At 45.2% G+C, this 13327-nt stretch overlaps 1 protein-coding gene across 3 annotated transcripts in view; it reads left to right on the top strand.

The window, feature by feature from the left end:
• NWD2 (NACHT and WD repeat domain containing 2) overlaps positions 1 to 12438 on the top strand; it is a 174787-nt gene extending 162349 nt beyond the window's left edge. For all 3 annotated transcript variants that reach the window (XM_041752107.1, XM_041752108.1, XM_041752109.1), the window contains 2 exons: positions 1297 to 1886; positions 6191 to 12438. In XM_041752107.1, the coding sequence (XP_041608041.1) occupies positions 1297 to 1886; positions 6191 to 10123 (4523 nt within the window). In that variant the 3' untranslated portion in view covers positions 10124 to 12438. The remainder of the gene's footprint in view (positions 1 to 1296; positions 1887 to 6190) is intronic.
• Positions 12439 to 13327: the final 889 nt, after the last annotated feature.

Here is a 13327-nt window from a genome sequence, read left to right as displayed (position 1 = left end):
ATGTATGTTCTTGGTTTTGTTTGATGCTGGAGTTGTTGCCAGCACGATGAAATGTGTTCAGTTCCTGGCCAGCCCAGCCCTGTTCATTCAAGGTCCACCCAACACCCCCCCACCAATTCTTCCATCAGATGGCTACTTCGTAGTCCCCTCCTTAAGTAGTCCCCTTCCCTGACCTCTCCAAGTGGGGTAGCCCTCTTGATTGTTTGCTTTCCTTGCACCATGCTATTCTCCTTCACGGGACTAAAAACAATAATACAATTATTTGTGGGACCCTGTGATTCACGCCTGCCATCCTCCACTGGACAGTAAGTGCCATAGTGGCTTTTCCTTTCGCTATTGTCTGTTTTCCCTCATTACTGTACCCTGAGTAGCTAGCGGTGTGCCTGGAACAGAGTGGACACTCAACTAAGACCAACTGGATGAAGGAAAGAGGATGAAATAAGGGGAGGCAATGAGTTTTAAAAGACTCCTTGCCTTAAAATTCATTGCCATTGGTTTATTTTATTCCTTTTTCTTTTTCCTCCCTGAAGTCATGCCCAAGTGATGTTTTTGTTACTGACGCTCCAGTTTTAAATGTTCTTATGGGGCCTCGGTGACTTGTGATGTATATGTACTTGTGTGTGAGCAAATGTGTGTATAACCCTGTTTGTCTTTGAAGAAATAAATTTATATACTAAGTCATTTTTTCTGTACCTGCTCTGGTAAATATAATGGAATCTAACAATGATATGGATATTCAGAATGATCACTCATCAGGACATGATTCTATGTTAAACATGCTTTTATGTTACTATTTACCATATCTGGCTGGGATACAATGCACCTCAAACAAAATGGTGAAGCCTCATTATAAAAGAAAGAGTGAAAAGGAAGAAGCCAACGAGATCTGTCATTTGGCCTCTTCCTAGTTCTTCCCTGACCCCAGGTGGTCCCTGCTCCTCGCTATTAGAACCCGTTAAGTCTGAGAGAGAAATTAAACAGGAATTTAAAAGAATCAACTACAAACCCAATATGCTTTCTCTCTTATGCTTATATTCAAGCTCTCCCTTGGACTGGGGAGGAAATTAAATAATTTTAATTAAAACCTATGGTTTTAATTAAAAGCTAGGGTTCCTGGCTATTTAGGAAAAGACAGGAAATTAAGGAATTAAGAAATTAATCTATAGAGGACTCCACTACCTGCTGCAAGCAAAATAATCTCCCACTGGTGACTTGAGAGATAAGTTGGGGGGTGGGTGTATGGGCCCGATGCTTCTTCGTTCTAGACGGTAAACCCCCTGCCATATTTTCTTTCAGCGATAGAGGATGAGTTTGACTTTGCTCTGGGAAAGCAAACCCCAGCATTCCTAAAGAAATGTGTCTGCTACATCCGGAAAATTGCTAACATTGAGCGTTTTGTGAAAATCCCAGAGATGGGAAAATACATGGATATCACCGGAACAGAACCAAGGATTATGCGGGATGTAGAAGCCCAAGAGAAGCTGATAAAACTCAGGGATGAATTTATTCCTACTATTGTCGCGTCATCTAATCTGAGAGTGTACACATCTGTTACTCATTGTGACATGAAACTGGGCTATTCCCAAGAAATAGAAAACCATTACATAGAAGGACTTGGTAAACAATTCTATGAGGACATGATTGATATCATTCAGGCAACCGTACAACAGAATTTTGACACCGAAACCGACACGCTCTATGATGAAATCCTTCAGCATTCCTCATTATGTAAGACGTACGCCTCCTTCTACGAGTACAAATGTGAGTCTCTCAACATAGTGCATAAATACGTGCTGCCAAACAAAGCCGGACACATCAACCCTCTCGTCGTATACGGTGGGCCATGCGCTGGGAAGACCCTCCTGCTAGCTGAAGTAGCCAAGAAGGTAAGAGCCCAATCTTGCAAATAATGCTTATTTGTACAAATCTTCTCCTTTGGGGAAAAAGATAAATTGGTCAAAATCCATTTCCATTTTCTATGTTTTCTATCTGAATTATAATCAGTCTTTTTGGAATGGACACTCCGGTGTCTCTCATATGCTGGTATAATGGTTATACTGAAAGAATAAGGCATGTGGGGTGAGGTTAGAGAACAGCTTGATTTTTTTCCTCTTATCGGTCAAACTCTTGTGGTGGGGCCGGTTCCCACTGGATGGAAACTAGGGCACATCTCACAGCTCTTCTCATCCCTCTCAGCAAAGACCAGCCCTCCTATCAGCTCTGGACACTAAGTCATTCTCAGTTCAGCAATTAAATATGTCCACTCTGAGGTGATAATTAAAACTTGAGTTTATAATTCTCTCCCGCAGCTGAGGCACACAGTAAGCAAGGCAGCTGCCATGGAAGTGGGGATGTGGTCGTCTTCTCCTTCTTTCATCGCTTAGTACCTCTGACCCTCCATCCCTGACCCCAAGCACATGGCCCCTAGAGGGCTGTGACTCCTGTAGGATTGTGGCTTCGGGGAAGGAGGAAGGGTAAGGTGGCCAGAAAGTTCTTACGTGACCCATACTGTTCTGAAAACTGGACTCCACACTCTCTCGTCTTGGCAGATGTCTAAAGCTGCCTCCTAAAAACTGACAAATTATTGAAAACTACATGAGAAAATAATGATGTGCTCTATGTTGGCAAGTTGAATTTAAATAAAATTAAAAAAAAAAAAAGACCTGCCTCCTAGTTCTTCTGAGGCCTTCCTTTGGATTCCTAGACATCCTTTCCCTCCTGCATCCCCTGCCCTGTCCTCGCTGAGCATCTATAACCTAGAGTTCCCTAAACCCAGGGGGATGCATTTTTGTTTCCAGCTGGTCATTTCCACGGCTCCTCAACACCCAGCCACACACTTCTAGTACCACCGAGATCTGCCGAGATCCAGAGTCCAGCAAGCTCCCCCAGACAGGCCCTAGGGAAAACAGAACCAGGAAAAACCACTGTCAGCCCAGTCTTCCCAGTGGCCCACATCTGACACGTGGGAAGCACTCAGGAACTACTTGCCCTGGGAAACTCCACTTGCAATACAGCAGCTCTCCATCACTCCTCCATCCAAGCAGCTGGCCAGCCTTGTTGGTCAGCCTCCAGATCTCTCAGGTATCTGATGACATCTGCGTCCCCAGCTCTAGGGTGCAGCCTGCAGGTGGTCCATCGCAGCCCTTTTCCCGAGGTAATTAGTGAGGAAACCTCTCAGCCCTCACCCTTGGGAGTGGGCGGTAAGAGATCTGACCCACAGCACCCTAACCTCCGATGTTTTTCTTGGCCTCTTCAAACTCCTTTTTAGGCTGGAGGTGGGTGGTCCATTAAAGGTAGCAAAACTGGTTTTCACAACTCCCTCACAAATCTTGCACGATGGTCTGGAACCTCACTCTGGAATGTGGGGTCTATTGCCTTGGCATGTCAGTCCAAACTGGACTAAGCTAGTTCCATTTTAACCTCCCTTTGCACCTGATATCCATGTCTGATGGTTTATATTTTCCTGGTATTACCTCAGAATCTCTATATTGTTCTTCCTGTGGTTTCTCTCTCAAACACAGAGCTCTCATTAACATCACAAATGCTCTCGCCATCTGTCATGTGCTACACAATCTCAGGCCATCCTGAGGACAGGAACAGGGACCGTGGTGGTGTACCTTTTCTGGGGATTAGTTTCCAAAGTAAGCTCACAGACAAATTCTGGTGTATAAACTTACTTAAATAAAAGTCCTTAGGAAAGTTAATTTACCATTTCTTAATATGCCAAGCCCAGCTGCTGGTTTTTCTTTCTTCTTCTTCTTCTTCTTCTTCTTCTTCTTCTTCTTCTTCTTCTTCTTCTTCTTCTTCTTTCTTCTTTCTTCTTCTTTCTTCTTCTTCTTCTTCTTCTTCTTCTTCTTCTTCTTCTTCTTCTTCTTCTTCTTCTTCTTCTTCTTCTTCATGATTTTTATTTATTTGAGAGCAAGAGAAGTAGAGAGAGGGAGACAGAGCAAGGAGGGGTAGAGGGGGAGGGAGAAAGAATCTGAAGCAGACTCACACTGAGTGTGGAGCCTGATGCAGGGCTCGAGGCCACAACCCTGAGATCCTGACCTGAGCTGAAACCAAGAGTCCAACGTCTAACCAACTGAGCCACCCAGGTGCCCTTGGTTTTTCCTTCTCATGTTAAATGACATGGTTCTCTTTGAACTGAATGCCAAATGCAGTGGCAGGCTTACATTTAGTAGCCATATTGCATCAAAATAAATGATGTGTGTGTGTGTTTGAACACTAAATTGTATGTGACTCTTCAAACTTTAGAATTGTTCCAAGTAAATGAGACAACAACAGTATAAGGAGCACATGGGAGCTGAAATCTCATGAGAAAACAGCCATACACACCATTTCACATTCACTCTAGGGCTTTTTCCCTCCAGAAGAGGGAAGGGTAAAGTCATTGGAGGGGCAAATGTTGTTGGACTTGACTATATTCAATGTGCATGTGATGCACCTCCCCGGGCCATGGCACAGGAGGTAAAGAATTGTGTGGAATGTGCTGATATGCCTGTTCAGATAAACGGTCCCTGCGGGGCAGTGTGGTGACAGTCGAGTTCATCAAGTTGAGAAATGGTTTTCTGGGCTCTCACTCTTCTGGATATTTTGTCCAAATACCAGAGTGTGTCTATTCACAGTCCAGGACTCTGGTCCCACAAGAAGCCTCACGTGTTTCTAGGTCCCCTGCCTCTGCTCCACTCACTTCTCTCCTGGGGGGATGTCTGTCCTGCCAATGACAATCTTCACTCTCTTTGTGACTTTATGCTCCTTGTGAGGGTACAGATAGATATCTCGTGTTTATCTCTAGGTTGCCTCCTGTGTGCCCAGCATTTCCATGGACATGAGCTCATGATCAGAGGATCGCTCTCTACACGTTCAAGAATGTGTGACTAGGAGGAGAGCGGACAGTACATATAATCATCATAAGCAACCCACATAGGGACAAAATATTGTGTTCTGTTTCTGATTTGCCACTGAAGGACAGTCATAGAAGGATGGCAGGATTATCTTCCTCCATATGGACTTCAGAGGTTGGGGCTAAACAGCAAATTGCTTATTTTCCTTAATAGTTCATTCTGAAACTGACATACATACTTTTTTTTTTCTAAATTTACTCAGATCTTAACCTGAACCACATCTTGAGGAACCAAGTTTCATAAACTTACTTCCTCATGTATAAAATACGTCCCCTCCTAAGCAGTATCCTTGGTGAATTCCAAGGATTACTGAAAGACATCATCTCCCTAAAAATAGACTTTGGGACATTTTTTATATTTTGATCATATCCCTTCTTGCCCTTGCCTTTGTGGCCAGAGAAGTACTAAATTTAGCAGCCCACTCACATATGTTATCTCCTTACCTCTACAATTTGAAAAAACAAAAAAAAAACCTCCAGCTTTGTCTCTTGGTAATTGCTTAACTCTGAGCAAGTCATTTATCCAGCCTGGGCTGGTTTCCTCTTCTGTTAAATGATACATCATCCTACCTGCCCTACAGAGAGATAATGTGAGGACTGATAACTATTTATAAATATAAATAGTGAGCTGTCTGTTAAAAATGCAAAGCTTAACAAAAACTTTAGCCAACATTATATAGATTTTTATGACAATGATAAATAATCATAGAGATGACCCTATAGCACCACAATATAATAAAATGCCTCTGAATCATTAAGGATTATAGTCAGTATTTTAGTACTATTTTTATCACATTCTAATTAACTAGGAATTTGATCAGCCTTGTGTGATTTCAATTAGTGAAGATATTTGACCCAATAGAATATGTAAATCACTATTTAATCTATTCATTAAATACTCACTAAGCATCTACTGTGTGCCAACAACCATGCCAGGAAACAGAATACACTGACGAAAAACTGACCATACTGGGTCTGCAGATTTACCATTTGTGAAATCCTTTGTAACTTTTGGAATATAACAAGCTAAGCCTTGGGATTGAATAATGTTATTGTCACCATTTTATTACCTGGAGTAGAGTGATCCTGAGGGTCTCCCCTATAGATTTTAGTGCATGAGCTTTGTGACAGCTCTTTGATCTTCTCAGGTTTTCCCATTTCCTGGTTCTAGGCCACTTCTTGGATGGTCAAGGATACCAGGAGCCTGACCTCTGGAGAGAGGAGATGCTGTTGTACGCAACCACGTGAATATGTATTACCATTCTAAACACTACCTTTATGTTTTAGGCTTACGGCTGGCTACAGGAAGACACAGGACCCGAATCTGACCCAGTGGTCGTCGTGAGATTTCTAGGAACCACAGACATGAGCACTGACCTCAAGACTCTCCTTCTAAGCGTTTGTGAACAATTGGCAGTCAACTATCGGTGTCTGGTTCAAAGCTACCCTAAGAAGATCCATGACCTCCGTGACTTATTTATAAACCTTTTGAATGAGTCTTCGTTGCAGAGACCTCTAGTAATAATATTTGATGCCCTAGAACAGCTCTCAGAGAGTGACGAGGCCAGGAAGCTTTGGTGGCTCCCCGCTCACCTTCCCCGCTTCGTACGAATAGTCCTGTCCACACTGCCCAACAGACACGGGATCCTGCAGAAACTGAGGTGCCTTATCCATGAAGAAGCCAACTACATCGAGCTGATTCCCCGGGACAGGAAAATGTGCAGCCAGGTCCTCAAACACCAGCTGCTGCGGGTCAAAAGGAAGGTCACGTCGGGCCAGCAGATTTACGTGAACAACGCATTCTCCAAGTGCACGCTGCCCATGTTTGTGAACCTGACCTTCAGGGAGGTGAGACACTGGAGATCTCACAAAGACGTCGATGAATCCTCCCTCTGTGTCACGGTTCACGAAAGCATAGAGCAGCTATTTTGGTCCCTGGAGAAGAAGTGTGGTCAGAAACTGGTCTCCAGGGCTCTCGGGTACATCACCATGGCCAAAATGGGTTTGAGCGAAATGGAGCTGGAGGACGTGTTGGCCCTAGACAACAGTGTTATGAATGAGCTCAATGAGAACGCTCGGCCCAGCAATCCCCTGCGAGTACCTTATCTGTACATCGCGAGGCTCAAGGAGGGTCTCAGCGGATACTTAATAGAAAGACACGTGAAGAACGTCACGCTCCTGGTCTGGGCCAATAGACACCTGCAGCTCATAGCTCAGAAGTTGTATCTGCAGGACGACGGTGACCTGCGTGCAATGCACACCATCCTGGCAGATTACTTTCTGGGAGTGTGGTCAGGGGGCAGGAGGAAAGCTTTCTGCCTCGAAGACCCGTACTTGAATGGCTGCCTTGACTTGGAGAGCAGAAGCTTGCTTGAGGAAGAGAAGCACTTCATGGAACAGGCCTCCTTTGACCGGCAGGCTCCAGACCAGCCCTGGGTTTTCCAGTGTAATCCACTGGAGCCTGACATCTTTTTCGTCAATCATCGCAAAATGTCTGAGCTCCTACACCACCTGACGAGGTGTGGAAAAACGGATGACCTGCTTTATGGGATCATCATGAACTTCAGCTGGCTTTACACCATGATCAAAATCGGCCAGTTCGACAAAGTGCTCTCCGACATCGAGCTGGCTTACAACTACTCGCAAGAGAAGGAGCTGAAGTTCCTGGCCAGCACGCTCCGTGGCATCAAAAACAAGGTCACGGCGTTTCCCGGCTCCCTTTCAGCAGAGCTTCAGCAGCGACTGCTGCCTGTCGTGAGTTCCCTGCCCAAACTCAGACACCTCCTTTTGGAATGTGACAAAGACGGGCCCAAATACTGCTCCATCGTGCCATTGCATTCATCCATGGACGTGACCTACAGCCCGGAGCGCCTCCCTCTGTCCTCGAGCCACCTGCACGTCACCGAGATCCTGCCTACCTGTAACCCCAGTACCGTCCTCACAGCTCTAGAAAACGGCTCCATCAGCACGTGGGACGTGGAAAGCCGTCAACTCCTCAGGCAGATCACCACGGCCCAGTCCGTCATCCTGGGCATGAAGCTCACCAGCGACGAGAAGTACCTCGTGGTGGCTACGACCAATAACACCTTGCTGATCTACGACAACGTCAATTCTTGTCTTCTGTCTGAAGTGGAGATCAAAGGGACCAAGCACGGAAGCGGCTCCACCTACATCAACGGATTCACACTGTCCGCCAACCATGCCCTCGCGTGGCTCGAAGCCAGCAAAGACGTCACTGTCATCGATCTGCTCTACGGCTGGCCTCTTTACCAGTTCCACTGCTGGTACGAAGTGACCTGTGTCCAGTGCTCTCTGGACGGCATGTATGCCTTCTGCGGACAGTACCTGAACACCACCACCATATTTCATTTAGGGAGTGGGGAAAAGTTATGTACGGTGACCTCTGAATTTTCGGGGGGCTTTGTGAAGTTCCTTCTAATCTTGGACACGGCTCAAGAAATGGTCATGGTAGACAGTGAGGGGAGCCTTTCTGTTTGGAATACCGAGGACATTTCCAACCCGCAGCTGACCGATGACTTTGACTGCCGAAGAGAGGACAGCGAGGTGGTCAGCATTGAACTGTCGGAGGACCAACACGCGATTCTGATCTGTAAGGCCCTCAGCATTGAGCTCCTAGATACCGGCATGTGGAAGGTGGCGGAGAAGTTCAGAGCCAAGCACAACGAACGCTTCATCTCTGCCGTGCTGTCCAAGAACGGTGACTGCATCATCGCCACCATGGAAAATACCTCAGCTGTGTTTTTTTGGAGGCGGGACACAGGACAATGCATGGCGAGCTTACAGGAGATCTCAGGTACCATAGTCAAGCTCGTGAAGTCCAGTCACCACAATATGCTGCTATCTTTGTCAACCAGTGGTGTTCTTTCCATCTGGGATATAGATATAATCACAGCCATGTCCAACATAGATAAGACTGGGAAACCCATCCAAAGTCTGGTGTTACCCGGTAGAGGGGAAATCATTTATTCCCTCGATGGCTCGGATTGTGTCCACAAGTGGAACTTCAGCAGCGGGTTCCTTGAGGCAGTCTTTAAGCATGAAGGAATAGTCGAGCACTGCGTGCTGACGTCCTCTGGAGATGTCATGGTGACATCAGATGACAAAAGCAGCCAGTATGTCTGGCACACCAGCAGTGGCGAGAACCTCTTCCGAATCAACGGGCAGAGAATATCTCAGCTGCTCATTACGCACAACGACCAGTTTGTGGTCTCCCTCTGCGAGGAGAATGCCTCCAGGGTTTGGAGGCTGGCCACAGGCCACAGGGTCTGCAACATCCTGACCACCCTGCAGAATGCCTTTATAACCTCAGCAAATACCTTCGTGGTGGGAATGACCAAAAGCAAAGTGCTGGCAGTCAGTCTCTGGACAGGAAGCATCACCAAGAAATTTTGCTGTGAAGATGGCACCACCATCGTAAATTTTAAATTGATCCCTGACTGTCCTGACATCATTGTGTTTATCACATCAGCCGAGACGGTGAATATCTGGAGTCTGACCGATGAAGTCATCTGTCGCCGGGTGCAACTTCCAAACAACTTCTTGAAAAATCTGGAGGATTTCGAAATTTCTCCCAATGGAAAGCTAGGCATTATATCCAGGGGAGATGAAAATATCAACGTGCTGGATTTACACAGCGGTAAACTACGGGTGGTTCACGCCTCCGGGGTCATCTGGAGGCAGAGGCTGTCTCGAGATGGTCGCTACCTGGTGTACATTTGTTTCCGAAATGGGGAGGAAGAGGACGAAAACGGTGCAATATCCAGTTTAATTGTCATGAGACTGGCTGATGGCAAAAATATCGGTGCTTGCTCCCTGTACAAAACACCAACTTTTCTCGCCCTCTCACAGAGGCACCTGAACATCATAGTGGGTTTTGACGACGGGAGTATAGGGATATACACGGTGGTAGACCGCGTAGATGCTGCGCTGAAAATTAAAATTGCCACTTCAAACAGCAGACAAATTTTCAACAACGCGACACAGGCATCCAGGCCAAAGTGTAGTAGTTACTGTTTTAAAATGTCTGTGGATTGCTTATGGAGGGAGTCGACCGAGGTCTTTGCAAGAGACAGTCCCATCACGGTGAGTGACTCCACTGAGCCCAATGAGGCGACACCGTCCAAGAAACACAATCCCTGCTATGACCGGGTGTGCTCTGCCCTGGAATCCAGGGGCCATAGCTACACCCCTGACAACTGAAGAAACTTTCTTCCTGTTCAGTGGACATGCACGATACACGTACAAGAGGAAAAAAAAAAAAAGAAAGTATCTTTTGAGTCCCAAATGATAAAGTCCTCATTTCTTAAAAGACGGGAAAGATGCTGGAGTTCCACTGTTACCATGCTGGTCGAAAATACAGAAATGTGAAATTGGTTCGGAGTTTGCTCTTTCCATCAAAGTTAATCCACGAATGACGCCTTGGCAGAGAGTCTCTGAAAATGGTGTTTAACTGGCTACGTCAACTGGAAGCTAGAGGATCTTTCCTAAATTAGCTGTGCGGGAGGCAGCAGCGTAACTCGTTCAGGTGACAGAGGCTACGACTATATGCAGACCCCTTGGGCTGGAATTAGCGCTACAGAAATCGTTTGAAATTGTGAACACACAGAGCTGTTTGACCTCCGATGATCATGTGGCCGTACGTAAACACAGCCTTAATCTCTCCTTACATTTTACAATCCTGATAACTGTGTAAACCCAGTCTGCAGATGGAAGGTCAAAAGGTGCAAAACCACGTAACAAAAATGCCCCCGTGTACCCCCAGTTTCCCAGGAGAAAGGACGTGGAAGGTGAGGCCACGAACTGGACCGGGCATGAAACCGAAGTGCCCCTCTCCTAGGGCTACTGAGCACGCAGTCAGCTTTCGTTGCAATACAGTTGGGACAGTTGCATGCAAAGGGTCTCTGTATAACGGAACATGGGATTTTTAACCAACTTCCTGGGCTGCGAAAGAACACATTCGATAAGAAGCCACAATCGTTTCATGTCTTTTCAAAATGCCTATCTGTGCTGGGCGTAGAGCGGAATTACAGAAAGGGCATTACAGATTTGGTCAAGACATCTGTTCATTTCCATCATCGTACTAACGAGCGTCTGGGCTATTCAGTCCGTTGTATGGGAGCATACATTTTTTCCTAAATCCCTGCGGTAAATCTTGAGAGAAAGAAAGCTTTCTTGACACACCATCTATGAAATACTGGAGACATTTGCCTTACTCTCACTCCTCTTCTTTCCTATGTAAAATGCAGACAGATGACCAAATACTCGGGGACAAACTGAATATGCCTGTCTTTGTGCTAAAATACTCCATAAATCTTAAGGGTGTCCAAAGGTTCTTTATTGTCCCTGTTTGTAATCACTTTCTTACTTCCCCACACCGTATGTATGCTTCTTCCTCCGTCACCCTTTCTGCTGGAGGGCTCTTTGGAGCCTTTTATAGTCTCGGCCGTTTCCAAGCAGAAGCTGTGAAATGGCACGAAATACTTTTTAAGGGCCACTTCACCTATTGAAAAGAAAATGTCACATCCCAAAAGGGGGAAATGATTTTCTCCCTTTCATATCCTCCACATGGCATGGCCTTGGATGACTTTTCAAAAGGTATCTGTCCGTAGCGGTGGTTTGGGTTTGCTTTGGTTCGGTTTCCAAGTGACAGTAGTGACTTGTGGCAGCAGAATAACGACCGAGGAACTGACGTGTGCTCTCAGCCCAGCTCCACCACCCACTCATCGCGTATCCGCAGGCCGATCGTTAGCCTCCCCACTGGATTGTTTTTTGGAAACTGCAAAACCAAGGTAGTGATAGCTTTTGCCATAGCCCTTCTAGGGATGTTGGGGGGCAAGGGGAGGGGAAAAAAAAAAGACAGTGACATCTTGATTGTTTTTGCTAATGGGAGAAGCCGAGCGATCTAATCCAAAGGGAATCCGAGCTCATTGCATGTCACTTTGGAAAGCACTTTGACGTGTAAGCATACAGAGATGGGATTCAGACAAAGACCTCCCTCCGTGGAGGAGGACTTTTTTTTCAGTATGTTCCTCCTAATGTAGCTACCAGCCAGAAAGGGGGTAGCCCAGAGAAGCCTCAGCCCACGTAGAGATCAGAGCTGATTGTATGAGTCAATGCTTTTTTTTTTTTTCTTTTTCTTTTTAGCTCTTCTGATGTGACACATTCCTATTCCTGTCGTTATCACTTGGACCCCCACGCCGCACATTTCTAAGAATTAAATGCCTAGATGGATTAAATGTAGTGTGTGAATATTCTATGTAACAGCCCATAGAGTTTAACAAGTGACTTGAATGATTTTTCCTAACTTGTTTGCAACTGATAGCTCATATTGAATGTTTTTATGTAAACTTTGTATTGTTGGGAAGAATTACCCAATCAGAGATTTATATTTTCATAAATGTTACATTTAGTTAAATTTTGTTACAGAGTTGTTACACTAGAAAATTATTGCAGTCTTCAAAGGATGTACAGTCTTGTGTATGTATTGTTTGTATGAATAAAAGATAAACTACTTAGATTTGTGTGGAGTTTTTCTTCCCTCACTTTTGCAAGTATAGAGATTTTCAGTAATAATAATAATAGTAATTGTTCATGCTTACTGTACACCAGACTCTCTTTTTTGGAGCTTGGGGTGCACTAAGCCATTTAATCTCCTCTACAGCCTTATGGGGTTGGTACTTTCAGTATTCCAAATTTATAGATGTAAAAACCTAAAAACAGAGATCCAGGGGGAATAGCTGAACAGGATTTCAATACACTATCAATGTGGTTTTTGTTACCTTTTCCAAAGCACATAAAATATAGCATTGAGTATCCAGTAGGCACTTACTCATAATGGCCTATAAAATGTTTTCCAACTTGTAGATGAGGGACCAGGCTAGGCTCTAGAGAGCACTAGAGGTCTTTGCAAACTCCCAGTGCTTTCAGGTATACCACAACTGTTGATGGATTCATTCAGCAAGTAGTCATTTGGTCATGAATTTTGCTAGATGCAAAGATTAGTAAAGTAGCTTGTGCCTTCTAGGATTTCACAGTCTTCACAGGAAAACAGACAGGAAATGAGTTCTATGTGTAAGGACAGAGTGCTTCCTTCTGGGGCTTGGGGCTGAGATGGGAAGAATGATAACCAAGGAGTCATCCCACTCATAAACTCCCTCTCGGTGAGAGGGCAGGACCAAGGGGGAATCTTCCCATGGGCACCTTTTCCCATTTCTTGCCTCTGGGAACTGAGAATCCACACACACACACACACACACACACACACACACGCCTCACACACACACACACATATACACACTTGCAAAAATTATTTTAAACAAGTTAGCAATGAAGAGCTTAAGTGATGATAACTAGGAAACAATCAGATGAAACTCTGTATCGAGTTTCACAAACAATCATTCTCAG

This window comes from Vulpes lagopus, chromosome 4 (genome assembly GCF_018345385.1).
Source record: "Vulpes lagopus strain Blue_001 chromosome 4, ASM1834538v1, whole genome shotgun sequence".
NCBI lineage: Eukaryota > Metazoa > Chordata > Mammalia > Carnivora > Canidae > Vulpes > Vulpes lagopus.
This window is presented reverse-complemented; position numbering and strand designations above follow the sequence as displayed.